This window comes from Bos javanicus, chromosome 25, assembly GCF_032452875.1.
Source record: "Bos javanicus breed banteng chromosome 25, ARS-OSU_banteng_1.0, whole genome shotgun sequence".
Classification (NCBI taxonomy): Eukaryota; Metazoa; Chordata; class Mammalia; order Artiodactyla; family Bovidae; genus Bos; species Bos javanicus.
The window spans coordinates 14583488-14602550 of record NC_083892.1 but is presented as its reverse complement, the minus strand read 5'-3'; the positions used below and the strand labels follow the sequence as shown (position 1 = coordinate 14602550).

The window sequence follows — 19063 nt, the reverse complement described above, 5'->3', positions numbered from 1 at the left end:
TTTCTCTGTTGGCTTGTCTTTTTCTTTTTTTTTTTGGCTTGTCTTTTTCTTATTGGTTTTAGGAGACTCTTGTAAACTGGGGTTGTTATTTATGGAATAGATATTTCTCTCCAGTTGGACTATCTTTCCATTTGTTTTAAAAGGCATTCTGCAATGCAGAATTTTAATTTATTAGGTGATGGGATGTTTCTCCTCTTTTGGTCTCGATATCGACAACACTCAGCCTCAAGGGTCTCTGGACTCACTCTGGCCACCACACAGCATGCTTCTTCCCAAGAAGGAAGGAAGGAAGAGAGAAAGATATCAACTTCACTCTAAGAACATTCTGTGTCCTTTGACAGAGAACAGAGTCAAGGATGAAGGCTTAAAATGCTTCCCAGAAGGTATGCACACGAGCTGAGGTCAACAGATCTCCAAAATTACAAGTGAAAGAAAGCAGAGTAAAAAGAGTACGGCCTGAATAATTCCGTTATATAAAATTCTAAGAAATGCAAACTGATCCACAGTGACAGAAGGCAGATCAGAGGGGTGGGGAGGGCCAGGAGAGAGGGGTTACCAAGGGTACGAGGAAATTCTGAGGGGCGACAGATGTGTCCGCTATTTTGACTGGTGGTATGCTCACGGGTGTTGTCATGTGTCGAGATTGTCAGATTACACACTTTACGTGCAGTGTATTGTATGATTGTTATACTCCATAAAACTGCTTTTTAAAAGCACACGGTGTTACCTCAAAGCTCACGCCTGCCAAGGCATAAGCCTTAAAGTCGCCTATGGTTCCTTCCACTGCAGTCAAAACGTAGCCCTCCTTCTGCGAGGACACAGTATACTCCAGGTCACTGTGCAAGGGCCCAACGCTGAATAAAAGAAAGAAACGCTGGTGATGCCTTGCTTCACATCCTAGAAGAAGCATCACCTGCCCCCAGGAAACCTGGCTCCCCAGCTTCTTTCCTGGGCTTCCCGAATGAAAATGTGGAAGTGTTAGTTGCTCAGTTGTGTTCCGACTCTCTGCAACCCCATCAACTGTAGCTCGCCAACTCCTTTGTTCATGGGATTCTCCAGGCAAGAACACTCCAGGCAAGAGTGGGTTGCCGTGCCCTCCTCCAGGGGATCTTCCCAACCCAGGGATCGAACCCAGGTCTCCTGTATTGCAGGTGGATCCTTTACCGTCTGACTCAGCATGGGCTCCCCGACTGGTCCCAATAACTGGTTCTTAGTCAAGGGCTTACCTATAGGCACCTTTGTCATCGGTAAAGACCGTGATCAGGGGTGAACTTGCCCCCTTTTCACTGATGACGATCTCAACTCCTTCCAACTCTGGGTGGATCTGGCCTTCTAGAAACAAGCCTGCTTTCCCTTGGATCTCGATCAGCTTCCCTGGGCAGCTTTCTACACAGGAAAGAGACAAACAGAGGAAGAGAGGGGGGCTTCCCATTAAAGAAGGGCCTAAAACTGAGATATTCGAAACTAACTCCAGTGAGGCTTTTGACTACCTCAGAATCCTCAGTTACTACAAGAGGCCCAAGCCTCTCAACATTTATGAACGGCCCTGTTAAACTGTCAGGAATGTTAGCAGGAATAGCCAACAAAGCTGGCTTTCCCCAGCTCCTCTTCCTCAGACCTCACTGACCACAAGTGAGGAGAGAAGCCAGTACCGCAGGTCAGGGCCTCTGTAGCCAGACCTCAGAGGACCCAGCATGGAAGGCAGCCCCAGACAGGCTGCCCACTGGACAGCCACGCCCTTCAACACTCTCCTTCCAAACACACAAATGCTCAGGGTTTACTGAACCCGCGATGCTGGCAAAAGCTGCCTAAACATTCCACCAGCACCTGGTTATCTCATCCCCAAAAGACCCTTCCATCACCCCAACCCAAAACAAACATCACGAACAGTTCAGATACATGAAGACATTTCAGACGTTTCAACCACGGATGCTGTTGCTTTTCATCTGCCTTCTGGTGTCAACCTCATAACATCAAGGAAAAGCAAGTCCTTTTTTCAAAAAGATCCCCAATTCTAACAGTGAGAGTTACGTTTACCAATTTAGACCTCTCACTCATTCACTCACTCGTCAGATAGTAACATCTATGCACCAACGGGGACTGAAGATGCCTTAGGAAGACGGCTTCACTATAAAACAGCACAGAACAGAACCCTAAAGGCAGGGAAAAGACAGGTGTGAAGGCGTGCCGTCGGCGAGCTGAGCTGACATTTACCTCCACTGACGGTGGCTTCCATGGAAGGAGGATAAAAGAGCAGCTCTTTAGATGAAGGTGTGACAGTGATTTTCTCTCCGGATCTAAAATAATTAAGACACTTCAATGTGGCTGGCCTGTCCCCCCAGAAGGAAGGACATCCGAACAGGGGGACCCTGCAGGGAAAGCCCACCACGGGCACTTACCGTGCCCAGTAGGAAAAGTCGTAGAAGAAGGGGCCCTGCAACTCGTCTACCATCTCCTGCACAGGGGGCTTGGTCCTCCCCTCGCCTCCGGCCTCTCCGCCGCTCCTCTCCCTCTCCTGCCTACGGCTCTCGATCTCGGCCAGCTGCTGCTCCCTCCGCAGCTCCTGCACAGACTTCAGGGGGCCAAGGACCAGGGCAGGCTCGCTGTCAATGGAAGACCTGGAAGAAAGGAGCAGCCCAGAACACAGAGTCAGGGACCCCTGAGGTCGGTCGAAATCGGTTAAAAAAAAACCAAGGACCTCATCAGACAACCAACTGTGGCACAGTCTTCTCCTGTTTGGGATAAAGTTTAAAAAAGAAAAAACAGGAAATTGAACTTCTTTGCCATGTGGAAGCATCTGGGAGATCTGGGCTGGGATGAAATATCACTGACTTTATGATCTGAAGGAAACTGTCAACTTCCTGAAGGATGTGGAGTCCCTTTCACATTACCGTCTTCTGTCTTTCTTTCAACCTTTATTGAGAATGTACTCTGCAAGAGAATCAGGGGCTGGGGAGACTGTACAGGACAAACAGCATCCCCTAACCTGTGGAATCCACATTCTGTGATAAGAGGCAGATGACCAACAGAAAAATGATGCCAAGTACAATGATAAGTACAATGAAGAAAACTAAAGCAGCGTGGACAGAGCAGAGAGCTGGGTGGGCGGGGATGGAGGGGGGAACTATATTCGATTAGGGACTCAGGCCTTTCCCAGAGAAGGAATGGCAGCCCACTCCGGTATTCTTGCCTGGAAAATCCCATGGACAGAGGAGCCTGCCGGGCTACATTCCATGGGGTCACAGAGAGTCAGATACAACTGAGCACAGGCCTTTCTGATAAGGCGACACCAAGCCGACTTGAAGGGAGAGAAAAAGCCACACGCTCTGGGTGAGGAGGCCCCAGGCAAGAGGTGATAAGTGCAAAAAGTCTCAGAGCCTTGGAGGCAACTCCCTGGCCATGCTCCAGGGATAGCAAGGAGACCAGGAAGGGGGACAGAGGGACCCAGGCAGAGTCAGATTAGGGGTCAGACAAAGGCTTTGCAAACCTTGGTGTGGACCCAGGCTGGACGGAGTTTTAAAGAGATGACAGGGTCTCTTGGATCAGACGGTAAAGCGTCTGCCTACAGTGTGGGAGACCTGGGTTCAATCCCTAGGTTGGGAAGATCCCCTAGAGAAGGAAATGGCAACCCACTCCAGTATTCTTGCCTGGAAAATCCCATGGACAGAGGAGCCTGGTAGGTTACAGTCCATGGGATCGCAAAGAGTCGGACACGACTGAGAGACTTCACTTCACTTCACTTCTACTAAGGTCACTCTGATTCCACATGAACAACACTGTTATGAAGCAACAGCCAAAACACAGAGTTCAGACAGGAAGCTACAGCAACAAAACTGGAAGAGACAAGAGTGGGTCAAACCAAAGCATAGAGGCCAAGAGCTAAGAAAGGGACGGATGGAGGACGTACAGTCAGTCCTCCGTCTCCACAGGCTCCACATCTGAGGACTGAACCAATCACAGACAGAAAATGTTTAGGGGGGAAAAGTTCCAGAAAGTTCCAAAAAGCAGAACTTGAATTTGCCACAAGCTGGTAACTATTTACATAGCATTTACATTGCACTGGATATTGTAAGTAACCCAGAGATGACTTACAGTATATTTAAAGCATAGGGGAAGATGTGCAGTAGGTTATATGCAAAGGGACTCTGCTTTATAAGGGACTTGATCATCTGCAGATTCTTGTAACCACGGGGGGTCCTGAAATTAACTCCCATGGATTGTAGAGCCCAGGATTTGCAGGTGGATCAGCTAGGTATGCGATGCAAGAGAAAAAAAAAACCCTTTCATTTCTTGAGAAAATTAGGGTGTCAGATGCAGCCACCACAGGCAAGCATTCCTCTCAAAGGCGCCATGCGAGCAAACCTGACCCTCAGCGAGAGCGCCCTTCATCCACTTTCTCTCACGACCCTTCTCACATGAGGTGTCATCTCTATTTCCCAAGCCTTCGAGAAAGGGTCTAAAGAAAAACAGGCACATGTTTTTGAATTTGCTAAAACACTTGAAATATAGTGAACAAACCAGAGATTTTTTTTTCCCTTAGCAGAGACAGGAAGTATAAAGAGTTCAGGCAGAAATTTGAGGCACTGAAGCGAGCTGTCAGGAGGCTCTTCCTCATCCACGGTTAATTCCTGAATCATAAAAGGAAAGGAGGGCTGTTGTGAATTTATGGCCATGTCATATAAGAGCGAAGGCCATTTGTATGTATACCTAGAGATAACAAATCAAAAATAGTTTTCAGAGCAGCTCTGAGAGAAGACGGCCTGGCCCCCCACCCTCCCACGCTCGGCCCACCATGGAACACAGGCCTTACTTGATTGTCACGGTCACATCCATCATTTTGTCAGTGGTGATCGTTCCAAGGACGTGGTGGCGAATGGCTGTCAATGTCAAGATACTGGGTGAAGACCTGTAAATCAGAGAGGGAGAAAGAAAACACCATAACATCACCTCGACGTCCTCAAAGGATCACAAACAATGCCCTTTATGGGCGGCCTTCCTGACCCTGAAATATACTACGTGAAACTGCTCTTAGCTTGGCATGAGAAAACTTCTGAAATACATACAAGTGTCTTTAAGGGTCAACTGATTCTCCACTCCCAAACTTTATGTCTCTAACTTCCAGTGAAACCCACAAGCATTTGTGAAAACAGGAAAATGGCAGACTTGAGCTTGAGAAATTCCTATCAGTGAGGCTGGAAGATTCAACAGACATTACATTCAAGCCAGTTCAAAACCACAGCCTTCCGTCCTGGGTTTACAGAATTCTTGGGGAAGAGCTGTATCTTCACTTCCTCGGTTATTTACCCAAGTGTCTTAAAATCCTTATCTGCAAATTCTTTTCACTGCCTAACCTTACTACTTCCAGAAAACATACAAAAAAACTCCCTTGTTCTCAGAAATAACTGTCGCAGAGATCCACGCTCACCCCCCTCCACAGACAGCACAGAGCGGTCGGCACCCGGCTTACGTGTCATAGGTGTAGAACGCTTGCTCGAACCGGTGGCAGGAGCGAGGGGTCACCTTGTACACGCCTGCAGCCAGGAAATCAAAAGTCATTTTCAGAGAAGAGCATCTATTCCACTGAGCAATTCCAACATCTGGAATCCCAAGGCAGTGCCTCTCCTTCCTAACAGATCACATACGGGATCTGAAAAGCCTTTTGTGCTGCCTACAGACGGCTTCTTACCAATGACCCATCCACTCAAAGGTCTGCCCACCACGTCAGGATTTTCATTTTCCATCATTTAACAGCTCACAGTAGTTTATTCTGTGCAGACCAAGCTAACAGACACATGCATGAGGAGGAACAGGAAGTACATTTCTACTGGGATTCAGACTGAGAATTTCCTACGTAACAGATTCTGTTAAAGATCCAAAGACAGCCAGAGTCTGGACTCCATCCTCTAAATATTCCTAAAAGGTGCATGGGGCAGGGAAGTCCCAGAAAACCAAGAAATAACTACAGAAAACACTTCCACGCCATGAGCGCATCAGGCTAACACTCAGATTAAGGGCATATGATATCATTTGCCAGAAAAATACAGTTTCAGGAAGGAGCCAAGTGTAGTAGCGGATTCTCCCAAATGATCTTTCACCAGCATTCTGGCCATCCGCCCAACCCAAACATGAAATTCGTTCAAATTCGTTCTCATCACACTGATCAAGCCTCAGTGCAGTTACCTAAAAAAAAAAATTGTTAGGTTTCTTCATTCACTTTCTTTGTTCTTTCATTTGACAAGTGTTGACAGGGCAACACTCGGGCCAGGTGTTGCATCAGGTGTTGACACAGAGTGAGGAACACGCAGAGTCCCTGCCTTCATGGGGCCTGCCATCTACAGAGAGAGAGAAGGGTTCCACAGCCACCAGGTATGATGGGTGCGGTCCGGGGAAGAACTGGGCCTTGTGGGCACAAGCACAGCAGAGATCCCAGCGACACTGGGGCACTAGCCTCCCTGGGGAGGAACATCAGAGCCAACAAGTGACAGGCGGGCAGGCAGAGCTAAGTGAAGGCAGGTGGGGTGGAGGGCACTGAGGCAGAGCACAGCATCTGAACCACGGGCTTGCTGGCTGCCTCCCTAACAGCTGCCTTCCTGCCTTCAAACCAGCTCCCACTTATGCTCAGGGTGAAAGCATGCCAGCCTCCAGCAGCAAATCCAGCTGCCCCAGGCTCCCTTGCAGCTAGAAGTGGCCATGAGACATGGTTCTGGATGATAAGACATAAAGGAAGTTTCCTGGAGGATGTGGCATGGAAAATGTTTGCCCACCCCTCCTCTCATCTTCTTGCCTTAGACATAAGTTTTCTGGAGCAACAGTAGGTACCTTGAAAACATGAAGCCGAAAATAAAAAAAAACCAAGTGGGGGTTTCCCTAGTGGCTCAGTGGTAAAGAATCCATCTGCCAATGCAGGAGACAAGGGTTTGAACTCTGGTCCAGGAAGATTCCACATGCCATGGAGCAACTCAGCCCATTCTGCTGCTGTTTGGCCACTACACCACGACTATTGGGCCAGCACTTTAGGGCCCAGGAGCTGCAATTACTGAAGCCCACGTGCCCGAGAGCCCACGCTCAGCAACAAGAGGAACCACCACGATGAGAAGCCTGCACACTGCAACTAAAGAAAAGCCCACAAACTAATGAAGACCAAGCACAAAATACACTTTAAAAAAGGAAGTGCATAGTTCATTAAAAAAAAAAAAAAAGGAAAGGACTAAAAGAATCACAAAGACACCAACCTTAACACCTACCATCTGAACCCACGCCTGAGCTGCTAGTCTTTGTTTTGTTTTGTTTTGTTTCATTTTTTGGCCATACTGCATGGCATGCGGGATCTTAGTTCCCCAAACAGGGATCAAACCCGTGTCCCCTGCATTGGAAGGGCAGAATCTTAACCACTGCACCACCAGAGAAGTTCCGCTGCTAGTCTTTGTTAATGAATCAAATTAACCCCACTTGCCAGGGGTTGTCATACAGATTTTGGTACCTGCAGCCAAAGGCATCCTAATTAAAACACAGAAACAGTGGCTGGAACAGAGGGTGACAGGTAGAGCTAGATTACAGAGGAGTTCAAGGTCTGAATAAGGGTTCTATACATGACTGTGCCCTATCTGTGGTGTATACATGGTAAGACCCCCAGTGGATGCCTGATATCGCAGACAGTACCAAACCCTCTACGTACCAAGTTTTTACCTACACTGACAGGTGGGTAACATATATGGAGATGTGCCCAAGGGCCGGACAGGAGCAAGACAGTCAGAGACTTCACCATGCTTCTCAGAAGGCACGCAATTTAAAAGGTATAAACTGTTTACTTCTGAAATTTCCCATTTAATATTTTTGGACTGCAGTTGACCAGAGGTAACTGAAACTGTGGGAAGTGAGGTTACTGTACTTTATCTTGAGAACCAACAGAAGTCCCTAAATTATTCCTTAGGAAAACACAAAATAAAACTACAATGAGATACTACTTTAGAACCACCAGGATGCTACAAATCAAAAAGACAGTAACAAATAATGGTAAAGAGGTAGAAAAATGAAACCCTCAGACATAGCTGGTGGGAATATCAAATGGCAAATACAGCTTTTTCAGAAAATATTTTGGTAGTTTCTTAAAAAATTAAACATAAATTTATCATTTGATTCCATTCCTAGATATCTCCCCAACAGATGTCCACACAAAACCTGTACACAAATGTTCACAGCAACATTATTTATAATAGCCCCAAACTGGAAACAATTCAAACACCCACCAACTGGTGAATGGATACACAAACTGTGATATATCCATGCTATGGAATACTGTTCACCAATAAAAAGGAACAAATTATTAATATCTGCTATGACCAGAATGAACTTCAAAAACATTATGCTAAGTGAAAGGAGCCTAAAAAATAACAGTATTGTATGACTTCACTATATGAAGTGTCCAAACAAGGCAAATTCATAGAGACAGAAAACAGATTAGTGGCTGCCAAAAGCTGGGAATAGAGATGAATCGTAAACATGTAGGAAGGAATCACTGGAACAATGAAAATGTTGTGAACTGGATTATATGGCTGTATGGCTAGGTATATTTACTAAAAATCACTTTAAAAAGTATTGTACACTTTAAGTGGGTGAATTTTATGGTCTGCAAACTGCATCTCAATAAAGTGATTAACAAAGAGAGAAAGCAGCCACTGGAGGATTTTTAAGCAAGGTGGGAGTGATCACTCAGCAGGAGAGATCATGGGCTGATGGTGTTCGATTTTTCGAAGTGAAAGGGCCCCGTGGTCTGGACTCAACTCAAACTCAAGAGCCTGGGAACATGTGCCAACCCCCAGCTCTAATTCTCTGGGTAAAAATGCTGCTCCCTCCAGAGGCGTTACCCACAACCAAAATCGATAGCTTGATGCAAACTGAACCGAGATGGGGAAAAACACCTCTGAAAACACTCTCGAGAGCCTCTCCATTTCCCTCGCTCAGAGGACATCGATCCTTCCAGACTCACCGGGCTTGGACAGGCAGAACCGGTTGACTCCTTTGGAGAGGTTATAAATCCCCACGTTCTCGGGTCCATTCCCATCCTGGTAAAATTCCTACGGGAACAAATCCAAGACGATGCCTTACCAGGGAAGACGGAGACACCCAGACGAGGAATAAGCTTTCTGCTTCTGAACCAGTCATCTGTTTTGCACATTAATCATTTGAACAGCTGGATGCCAGGGGAAAATTAAAAGCCTTCCAAAACTTCCAACAGAAACGTGATCTTTTTCATTCAGTCAACTAACATTTACTGAGCACCTGCCATGCGGCTGCCCCAAGGCTGGGCCCTGGTTGCTGCCACGGCTCTTGTTTTCAGCGTGGCTTACGTTCTGATATGGGAAGACAGAAAATCCATGCAGTCAACAGAGAAGTCAGTAGATGTCATCTAGGAAGTCACAGAGCTTAGCGGGAAATAAACAGGGAGCAGGACAGAGTGCCCTCCGCAAAGGCTTGTTCAGCTTGGCCTCAGGATAGGCGCCCCCACCCCCTACCCCCCGAGCAGGTAACACTGGGGCTTCAGCCTGAATGATGAAAAAAAGCAACTACACTCAGTTGTGGAGAAGACACAGCATTTCAGGCAGAAAAGAGTATGTGCAAAGGCCCGGAGAAGGGACCAAGCTTGGTGCAGAACTGGAGGCAGCTAGTGAACGAGGGGGTAAGGGGTAGGGGTGAGATGGGAGTCAGCGAAGGGCTGGCTGTAATTAGGAGTACGTTCTTAGTCTAAGAGAAATGGAAATCAAGGACTGGTTTCCCAAATGTCTCTCACTTGTTCTCAACTGGATATTAATCAACCCGTTTCCTGTAACAAAGCTGTCTGTGGACCATTTGTAGATAAGTGGTTCGAGCGTTCAACTGGCATTTAGAGAGACCAGTCTCACTGCTCTGGTGTCTAACATAAGTAGCCACTTAATTGTCGTTTGCCCCTGTTTTGCCACTGAGACCTGACAATGACACCTGCCATTGCTAGAAGTCAGATTATACGAAATTCAGGAACAGACCTACGCAGGGCTACACAGGTGCTCCCATCCTAAAACCCACTGGGTAACTGCCAACCCAGCCACAGACACTGCAAGAGGACAACCAACTCTGCTCAGCCATACCTGTTCCTAAGAAAGAGCAGGGTTCACAGGAAAACTTCAAATACGTGAGAGATTTGCTCATACCTCACTACAACCCTGGGGAGTGAGTATTACTATCTCAAGTTCAGAAGGAAAAATGGAGGCCCACAAACATTACTTAACTTGGCAGGGCCTACAAAGCCCACATGCTCTGCACTACATCAATGGCTTTCCAAAATCACTACTCAAAGTTAGAGTTTAACGTGCAGCCAGGACAAGGAACTCTCCCCAACAAAGGCATCTTTCCACCAAGGGACTTAAAATGCTTCCTGACGGTGTTTCCATAATAGGTGGGTGAGCTGAGGGGCAGAAAAGGAAATCTGGCTTGACTATGCTGATGATCCTCTTGGCACACTAGTCTTTCTCACTCTCCAAAAGGCGAATGTCCTTCCAAATAAGAGCATCCTCAGCAGCCCGCTTACCAGAGTGATGGCGTGGGAAAGGGAGCACCGGAGCATGTAGCCCGTCTGCCTGAACTCAACGGCGGACACATCGTCCTCCAGAACCTCCACCTCCAGACTCTTGTTCTTCCAGCACCAGTCTTCATGCAGGATGCTGACTGCAAAGGACATGACATGGACACCCATGTGGGCAGAGCACACCACCTCCCTGAATACCCCCAGAGAAACAGTGCTAATGAAGTGCGTGAGTGAGTTTATACACATGCTGTTCTTATTGTTAAGTCGCTCAGTCGTTGTCTGACTCTTTTGAGACTCCACGGAGAGTAGCCTGCCAGGCTCTTCTATCGAATTCTCCAGGCAAGAATACTGGAGTGGGTTGTCATGCTCTTCTCCAGGGGATCTTCCCAACCCAGAGATCAAATCTCTGTCTCCTGCTTTGGCAGGGAAATTCTTTACCACTGAACCACCTTGGAAGCCCCTATATGCACATACATACAAACAAGTATGTGTGTGTAGGTATATATACAGAGCTGGCCATGCTGGGAATAAGTAATTGCTTAAAAAAAAAAAAAAAAAACTGAAACCAATGGCCATTAAAATCACTAACAAGGAAATCCAACTGAGCCTAAGACCAGGCTATAGGTAAGATATTCAGACACTGGCAAACTTGCTCTCTAAGGGACCAGAGAGTAAATATTTTCACCTCTGCAGGCCACACAAGTCTCAACTACTCAACTCGGCCTCTGCAGCACACAAGCAGCCACAGATGACACACAAACAAATGGGTGTGGCTGTGTTCCAATAAAACTTTATTCATAAAAACAGGCAGCTGCCCTCAGATCATAGTTTGCCAACATCTGACATTAACAGAAAATACAATCTGCCTGAAAAATCAGTCTACTACTTTTGAGGCTGTTTACAGCCAGCAGCTTCAAGCTGAATTCTGACAGAGCAAAAATATAGGCAATGGGCAGCTTCTTGAGGAAGATGAGGAAAAGTGCCTTCTCCTTCCCAGGCACTGTGTCGGGGCTTTACAAACCGGATTCCATCACTCTGCAGAAAGGTTCTGTGACTCCTACTTCAGAAGGGGAAACCGAGTCCCGGGGAGATCAAGTAAGCTGCCAGGCTCACACAGCTGCTAAGTGGTAGAACATGTCAGTGTGATCATGTGACACTGTTTTCAGGAATTTACAAATAAAATGTCATGAGAAGTGTGTGGATCATCCTGATGAGGTGGCAGTTGGTTCAGAAACCTCAACTCCTGCATTACTGCCCAAGCTAAATAATGCAAATTCAAGGTCAAAGGACAAAGACAAACAAGAGTTAAACAAGTATAGTTGGGATGCAACTAGAGAGCGAGTTTTCAGAAACTTTACAGAGACAGGAAGTGCTGCCTTCAATTCTTACTCTTGTATTTTCCGGGCAGCACGTTGTCAAACATGAAAGTCATCGAGTTGACCTTGCCGGAGAGGTGGAGGCTCCGCTTCTCGCCCTGGCGGCTCAGGGACTGCAGGGTCACCAGCAGGTCACCGCAAGTGTCTGCAGAGAAAAGATGCAGGGGCCTCGCTTGGCGGCTTTGGGACCCACAGCACCTGTTCCAACCCTCAGCTGCTGTGTATTGCTTGCTACCACTTAGCTCCTGGAGGGCAGCCCCAGGAGGGGTCCTTCAAAGCTTGCAGGCATCTACTTGATTCTAAGGCATTTCCCCACATCCCTACCTCTCCCACCATGTAAGGCACTGGCACCAAGCAATGAGGCTGCCCAGCATTTACTGCACTTGCAGAAACAGTATCTGCTGCTGCTGCTAAGTCGCTTCAGTCGTGTCCGACTCTGTGCGACCCCATACACTGCAGCCCACCAGGCTTTCCAGTCCCTGGGATTCTCCAGGCAAGAACACTGGAGTGGGTTGCCACTTCCTTCTCCAATGCATGAAAGTGAAAATTGAAAGGGAAGTCGCTCAGTCATGTCCGACTCTTAGTGACCCCATGGACTGCAGCCTACCAGGCTCCGCCATCCATGGGATTTTCCAGGCAAGAGTACTGGAGTGGGGTGCCATTGCCTTCTCCGAAACAGTATCTATGGAGCACCAACGGGAGCCAGAGAAAAAGTCAGACAGGCAATGAAACTTTCCTGAATGCCCATTTCATACCAGGTACAGAACTGGGCCCTTTATCATCATCATCATCATCATCATATTACTAATAATGGCAAAGATTTATGTGGCTCTTGCTGTGTTCCAGGTACTTCTAATGGCTATGAAGAAAGTGTTAGCTGCTCAGTCGTGTCAGATTCTTTGACAACCCATGGACTGTAGCCTGCCAGGTTCCTCTGTCCATGGGATTCTCCAGGCAAGAAGACTGGAGGGGGTTGTCATGCCCTTCTCCAGGGGATCTTCCTGACCCAGGGATCAATCCTGGGTATCCCACATTGCAGGCAGATTCTTTACCATACACACATTAACTCCTTTGATCGTCACAATAACCTTGTGAGGCAGGTACTATTAACATCCCCACGTTACAGATGAGGGACTCAAAGCACACAGAGGTTAAGTCACTTACCCTACATCACACAGCAATGGTTCAAACACATGTGGTCTGGCTCTGGAGACATGGTCATAACCACTACGCTATACAGCCTCTTGATATGACCATATTTAAGCCTCATGAAAACCCTCTGAGAGCAGCAGTATTCCCATTTTATTGAAAGAAAACTGAGGCTGGGCAAGTAAATGCTTACAGTCTCATACTAGTAAATGACAGAGCTGGGACTGAAACCGGGGCCAAACTCCTTTCAGAAAAAGAATCCCACATGTTCTTTTGGGAGCCAAAGCAGGAGTATTCCCAGTAAAATGTTCCCGGTGATTGTGGCGATTATTCAGAAAGAACTGCACACAACACGGCCTCACACACAGCACTCCCCCGAGCAGCTTCTGCTGTGACCTTCACCACCGCCCAGTGAGGAAGAGCCCACCCAAATCCCACCTCTCTCAGCCTGCCTCTTCGAACTCATCTGTTCTTGCTTTCAACTGACGTCTTACCCAGACAAGAGACTTTCCCAGAAACCGATGCCAAAAACTGCACAAAGGCCACGTCCATCACAGGCCGGTCGGTCACAGCCAGCAGCAGCGTCTGGGGTTTCAGCGTCAGCCCCGCCCTGGTCTCTGCCTCAGGAACCATCACCTGCGGGACACACAGGACGAGGTCAGCGGCTGCACCAGGGTCGCTGCTCCCTGGGCAACAGGACACCAGATCGTCCATCTGGGCCTGAGGCTAGACGGATTCAGAAGGAGAAGGTTCATTCCTAGGCATAGTTTTAGAATCACAACAAATCTGCATATTGCTGGTGTGAAGAAAATGTATTTCTAATCAGACATAGAACACCAGCCTTCCGTGGTGTAAGGGTGCACACAAAAGCGTGTCGGGGCACACAAAGCTGTTATCGATCATGTGTATCCTGGGTGGAGACCACACTAAACCCTAGAACCCGATTCTCGCGTGAGGTCACTGGTGACATGAACTGTGAGCTCGTGGACCCACGTGGATGACCACAGTGGACCTGGGCCATGTCTTCCTCCCTCATTTCTGCGTGCCTCTCTCAGGCTCACAAGAGGGGCTGGGAGAGGAGGCGGTGCTGGCCTTCTTCATCCCTAGAGAGATCACATTCCAGAGCTGCCCTTCCTTGGAAAAGTCCCTGACTGTGCCTCTGAAGGAGTCTCCAAAGGCTTGTCTATGTGGCCAACATCACAAGAAGCGGGCTGGCTGGTAAAGGAGCTGACCACCCATACAGCATGCTGTTCGTGGAAGCAGGGGGAAGGCTGTGCCCCTACCCCACCTCCTCAGAGTGGGGAGATCCCACTGGCCGGGAGGAGAGCAAAGTCTTAGAAGCACCCTCCCTGACTCCCTCCCCTCACCCATCCCCTGCTCCTCCCCAAGGGAGGAGAAGGAGCAACAGCTGACATGGTCTCAGTGTGGGGCTGGTGGGCTGAACCTCTGCTTCTGTCTTACCTCTGACCTCCGCCCTGACCTGTGCTCAGGCCTTCACCCCTGTGGTGAGACCACAGGCCAGGGTCTCCCCAGCTTCTTCACCAGGGAGATGGATAGAGGAATCAGGGGCGCCTGCTCAGCATCTCCAATTGACAGCAGGGCAGGAAATGTAAGCTCCATTTTGGCCTCAGGGTCCAGAAGCCATGCTCTGTGGATGTAACTGAGCTGTCACTAATAGAGAGTTCACTCTGATCTCTTCTGGGGACCCATGGATAATCTACAGCAGCCAGAGCCTGAGGAGATAGACATGTGACTGGCAGCCTGATACTAACCCCTAATACACATCAGGACGGGAAGAGAAACACCTGTTGCATCCTTTCAAGCCGGCTGCCTATCTGCTCTACTGACTGTGACATGCAGGAATGTAAAGTTACCAAAATAAGCAGCTGGGAATGAAAACGCTCCTTCTCTGATCCCATCTTAAAACAATCCTTTCAAATCATTGTTGTTGTTGTTTGTTTGTTTTTCAAATATCTTAAACAGAACAAAACTCGTCATACCTGAACTTTATAGGTCCCTGGTTTCGCTTTAAAACAGAAAGATCCCTGAGCGTCCGTCTCCACGGTGACCAGAGACTTGTCCTTGTCTTGAGAGGCCAGGACAACTTTGTATTTACCCATCTGCTTGACTGTGTCAGGGAAGCGAGTGATTGATATCTGGCCACAGACACTGAACCTGCAACAAGAGGACCATTCAGCCCAGCAGGAGAACTCAATTATCACAGGAAAGGTGCTTGGCGACCCAGACTCTGCATCCCGCTTCCAGCCCTCATCCCTGAGACTAGTGTGATCTTAATGAAGAGACAGGAATACAGACCAAACGACTCCAGTTTTATAAGCAATCATTAGAAAGAAGATTGGACCTCTTTCTGCACATGGAAAGGCAGAGGGAGGGCCTGGGGCTGTTTGTGTGTTCTGGGTGACAGCTGGCCATTCCCCACTGCAGAAGCTGTTTTCAGACAATTTGTGGATGATAAAAATGTTTCAGGTAATTGGGTCGTTGACGGTGGAGCAGCCACAACCAAGAATGCGGACGAGTCCTTAAAAGCAAGAGCTGTAAGCTGCCTAAGGAAGTGTGGTATTACCCAGGCGATAAAACAAGGCAGGGTTATCAAAGACGGCTTCCTCGCCTGTGATTATATATAATGCACAGAGAAAAGCAATCTGAGAGATCTGAATAGGAAAGGTAATTAAGTTTAAAGAAATGCAGAGCTAAAATTGAACTCCTTAGGAGCTAGGAGCTACAGAAGCAACTTATAATTGAAAAGCCCTATTAAGGTAATGACTCAGACTGGAGACTGCAAATGAGCAGAGTGTAAAGTACGACATGGCACATTTCCAGAAGCACATGAAAGGCACATCTACCCACTAATAAAAACCAGCAAAGCCCAGTGTCCACTGAGTGGCCGTCTTCACGTTTAGTCAGTTGTAATCATGTCCCACAGCTGGAGGTCACAAGCAATTCTTCAACTGCCTAAAATTTACATTTTGTAATCTTCAAGAGAATCGCTTTAGATAAAAATCAGTTGTTACTTTTGACACGAAGCGAATAAAAAATGCTGGATTCAGTGCTGGACAATAATGGGGTGCACTAGATACTGGCATGCCCACTCGGCTGCAAAGAAAAAATAGCAGAAGGAACCACGAAGCGGTGCAGGCCACAGTCGTCTCTCCAGAGCAGAGGTCCCAGCCTCCTGGATCTAATTAATGCCTGATGATCTGAGGTGGAGCTGATGTCATAAAGAAATAAAGCGCACAATAAATAAATAAAGACCTGAATCATCACAGAATCCCCCTCCTTCCCCTAGACCATGGAAAAACTGTCTTCCAAAAAACAGATCTCAAAAAAAAAAAAAAAAAAACAGGTCCCTGGTGCCACAAAGGCTGGGGACCACTGCTCTAGACGGACATGCAGGCTGGCCACCAGGGTTCAGGCTGGAGAGCAGGGGGTAAGACACCACAGCCCACGGATCAAGTCACACCAGCCACCTGTTTTGGTTGGGATCATGAGCTAAGAATGGTTTTCACACTTTTAAAGGGTTAAAAAGGAAAAAAAAAAATCAAAAGACTATCTCGTGACATATAAAAAGTATATCATTATAGTGTGCGCACATAAAGTTTTCCTGGAACATGGCCACACCCATTCATTTATGAATTGTCTGTGGTGGGCTTCGTCACAAAGACTGTATGGGCCCATGAAGTCTAAAATACTTATTCTCTGGTCCTTGATGGAAAAAGTGTGCCAACCCCTGATCTGGATGCAAAGGTTTGCCTCTTTTTTGTGCTGTGTGCTTTCAGAGAAAATCGACAGGAAGGGAATATTGAAAAATTGTTCTCAAGGCCCTTCCATACGCTCTTCATTTGTGTCTTTTTCAGGGGGGAGGTCCCCTTATTCATTACAAGTTGAACCCCCTTCCTTAAGTTTTAATACTTTAACCATATGATGTGTTTTAGCTCATATTCGCCATTAAAGACAAGTGACCAATTACACTACACCTCAAATACACATTCATTTAGAAAAAGAACTAAAAAGCTGGTAGGAAAGTGTTTGTTATATTGAAGCCCTTAAAAATCAATTTGTGTCAATAAATTCTTTCATCAGACAACACTGGTAATGGGCTATACCCCAATACAAAATAAAAAGTTTAAACTCTGAAAAAAAATTCTTTCATCAGAATTTAATACATTTATGGAGAGAAATTAGTAATTTTGGTGCCTAGTGAGATAGCTACATTCTGTCATTTAACTCAGTTTTTTCTTTTTCAAATAAATAATGTTTTAAAAGAGCATGAAAGAAAAAGTAAGAAATATCAACGAATTAAAAGACAAACGTGCTATATGAACCAAAAGAAAAATGATCAGCTTTTCCAAAGATATTCAAAGAATGCTGTTTCTCTTTGATTTAAAATTCCATTTCAAAGAATAAATGCAAGATTAAACTATGTTTCCCTACCTCCATGAATGGGGATGGTACCTCCTCCATCTACCCAAATGGCTGAAACAGGAAACCTGGGCTCTGAGGCACAGGCCTATCACCCATCAAGCTTACCCACTCCTTCCCTCCCCCCAGAACCCGGTCTCAGGTCCCACTGGTCACCATCTCCTCCAGCAAACTCCTCCAGCACCTCCTATTTACTCCCTCAAGTTTACTCTGGCTCCCCTCGCCCCATTTATTCCCCACACAGCAGTCAGGAGAAGAAAAGAAAATCTTTCCAAAGCACCCTTATTCACAGCTCCCTTGCTGAAAACCCATCCAGGGTCTCCACTCACCTGGGGAACAGCTCACCCACACAAGATGGCCACAAGGCCTCACCGTCACCCCCACCCATGCTGTCTGTCCCCCCCACCCCTCTACCCAGAGAACCTTTCAGGAGGAGCCCCCCTCCTGCAATACACTGACCCCTCCACCTGCCAAGTCGTCCACTCGGCAACCTTTCAGTCCTCCCGAAGGTCTCGGCTTCCACAGCCCCCAACCTGAAGGAAGTCCCCTGGGGGTCCCCAAGCGCTTCCGACACACCCCCCATAACTTACAGTCACTGACTCCTCACCTTAAGCCCAGGAAGACCACAGCCCTGCCTTTGCAATGTTGGTCTGGCTCACTGTACACACCCAGCATTCACCTCGGTGCCTCACCCAGAGTTGCCGCTCAGAACTGCTCGTGAAGGGAGAACTGAAGCCCAGGATCACTTCCTGAGGCTCCTCAGGGGTCTGCTTCCTCGCTGAAGCCCTGACCCAGAGCCTCACCTGCCTAGAGAAAACCTCCTCAGGGACCAGGCCAGTAAAGCATGTCTTCAGGGCTCAGCTCCCAGACCCCCGTGACCAGCGGGAGGTCACATCTAAAGCCCCCGCCCCTCAAGGGCTGACATTCTATTTCCGGTCCACAGATCCACTTCTACCCGCTCCTACACTTTCCAAGGTTCTGCCACCAGGTCTTCCGGATTCACAGTCCATCTGAGCACCTGGTGAAGAGTGCCACCTAGTGGGCCTGCAGACCCCGTGGTCACAACTGATGCCTCAGCCCCACCTGGCTCCTCTCCAGGGCTGCGGCCACACTGCCCCTCGGGCTGGGAACCCCGAGACATTTCTCCATCAGACAGGCCCTCGTCAGGCTGGGAACCCCGAGACATTTCTCCATCAGACAGGCCCTCATCAACTCTGCTTTCAGGCCTCCCGCACCCTCATCTCGACCCTTCGAGGCCTTCCCCGCCGTGGCACCAATGTGTCTCACTGAAGACAAAAATCTAACCATGTTACCTCCATGCTTACAACTGTTCACTGGCCTTTGACTTTTCTCCCTGATGCTCCCCACTTCCAATGGGGCATGAAGAGGCCCTGCGACACCTGCTCCCTCCGTCTGCTCAGCACTTTCCACTCCAGCAACGCCAGGCGCTGTGCCCCCATCCCTCACCCACACCATGCTGCTCTGAGAGGCCGCTCTCCACGCAGACCCTGCCCCACCCCATAGCCCGTCAGGCTCCTCT

General features: G+C 47.9%; 1 protein-coding gene across 1 annotated transcript in view; it reads right to left on the bottom strand.

Moving 5' to 3' along the window:
• LOC133238286 (BOS complex subunit NOMO1) overlaps positions 1-19063 on the bottom strand; it is a 56302-nt gene that overhangs the window by 15013 nt on the left and 22226 nt on the right. Inside the window, exons 12-22 of the mRNA XM_061401219.1 lie at positions 15084-15258; positions 13578-13719; positions 11948-12079; positions 10562-10698; positions 8987-9074; positions 5468-5531; positions 4811-4906; positions 2400-2618; positions 2215-2297; positions 1227-1386; positions 728-854 (exon numbers count right to left, since the gene is read on the bottom strand). Of these exons, the coding sequence (XP_061257203.1) occupies positions 728-854; positions 1227-1386; positions 2215-2297; positions 2400-2618; positions 4811-4906; positions 5468-5531; positions 8987-9074; positions 10562-10698; positions 11948-12079; positions 13578-13719; positions 15084-15258 (1423 nt within the window). The remainder of the gene's footprint in view (positions 1-727; positions 855-1226; positions 1387-2214; positions 2298-2399; positions 2619-4810; positions 4907-5467; positions 5532-8986; positions 9075-10561; positions 10699-11947; positions 12080-13577; positions 13720-15083; positions 15259-19063) is intronic.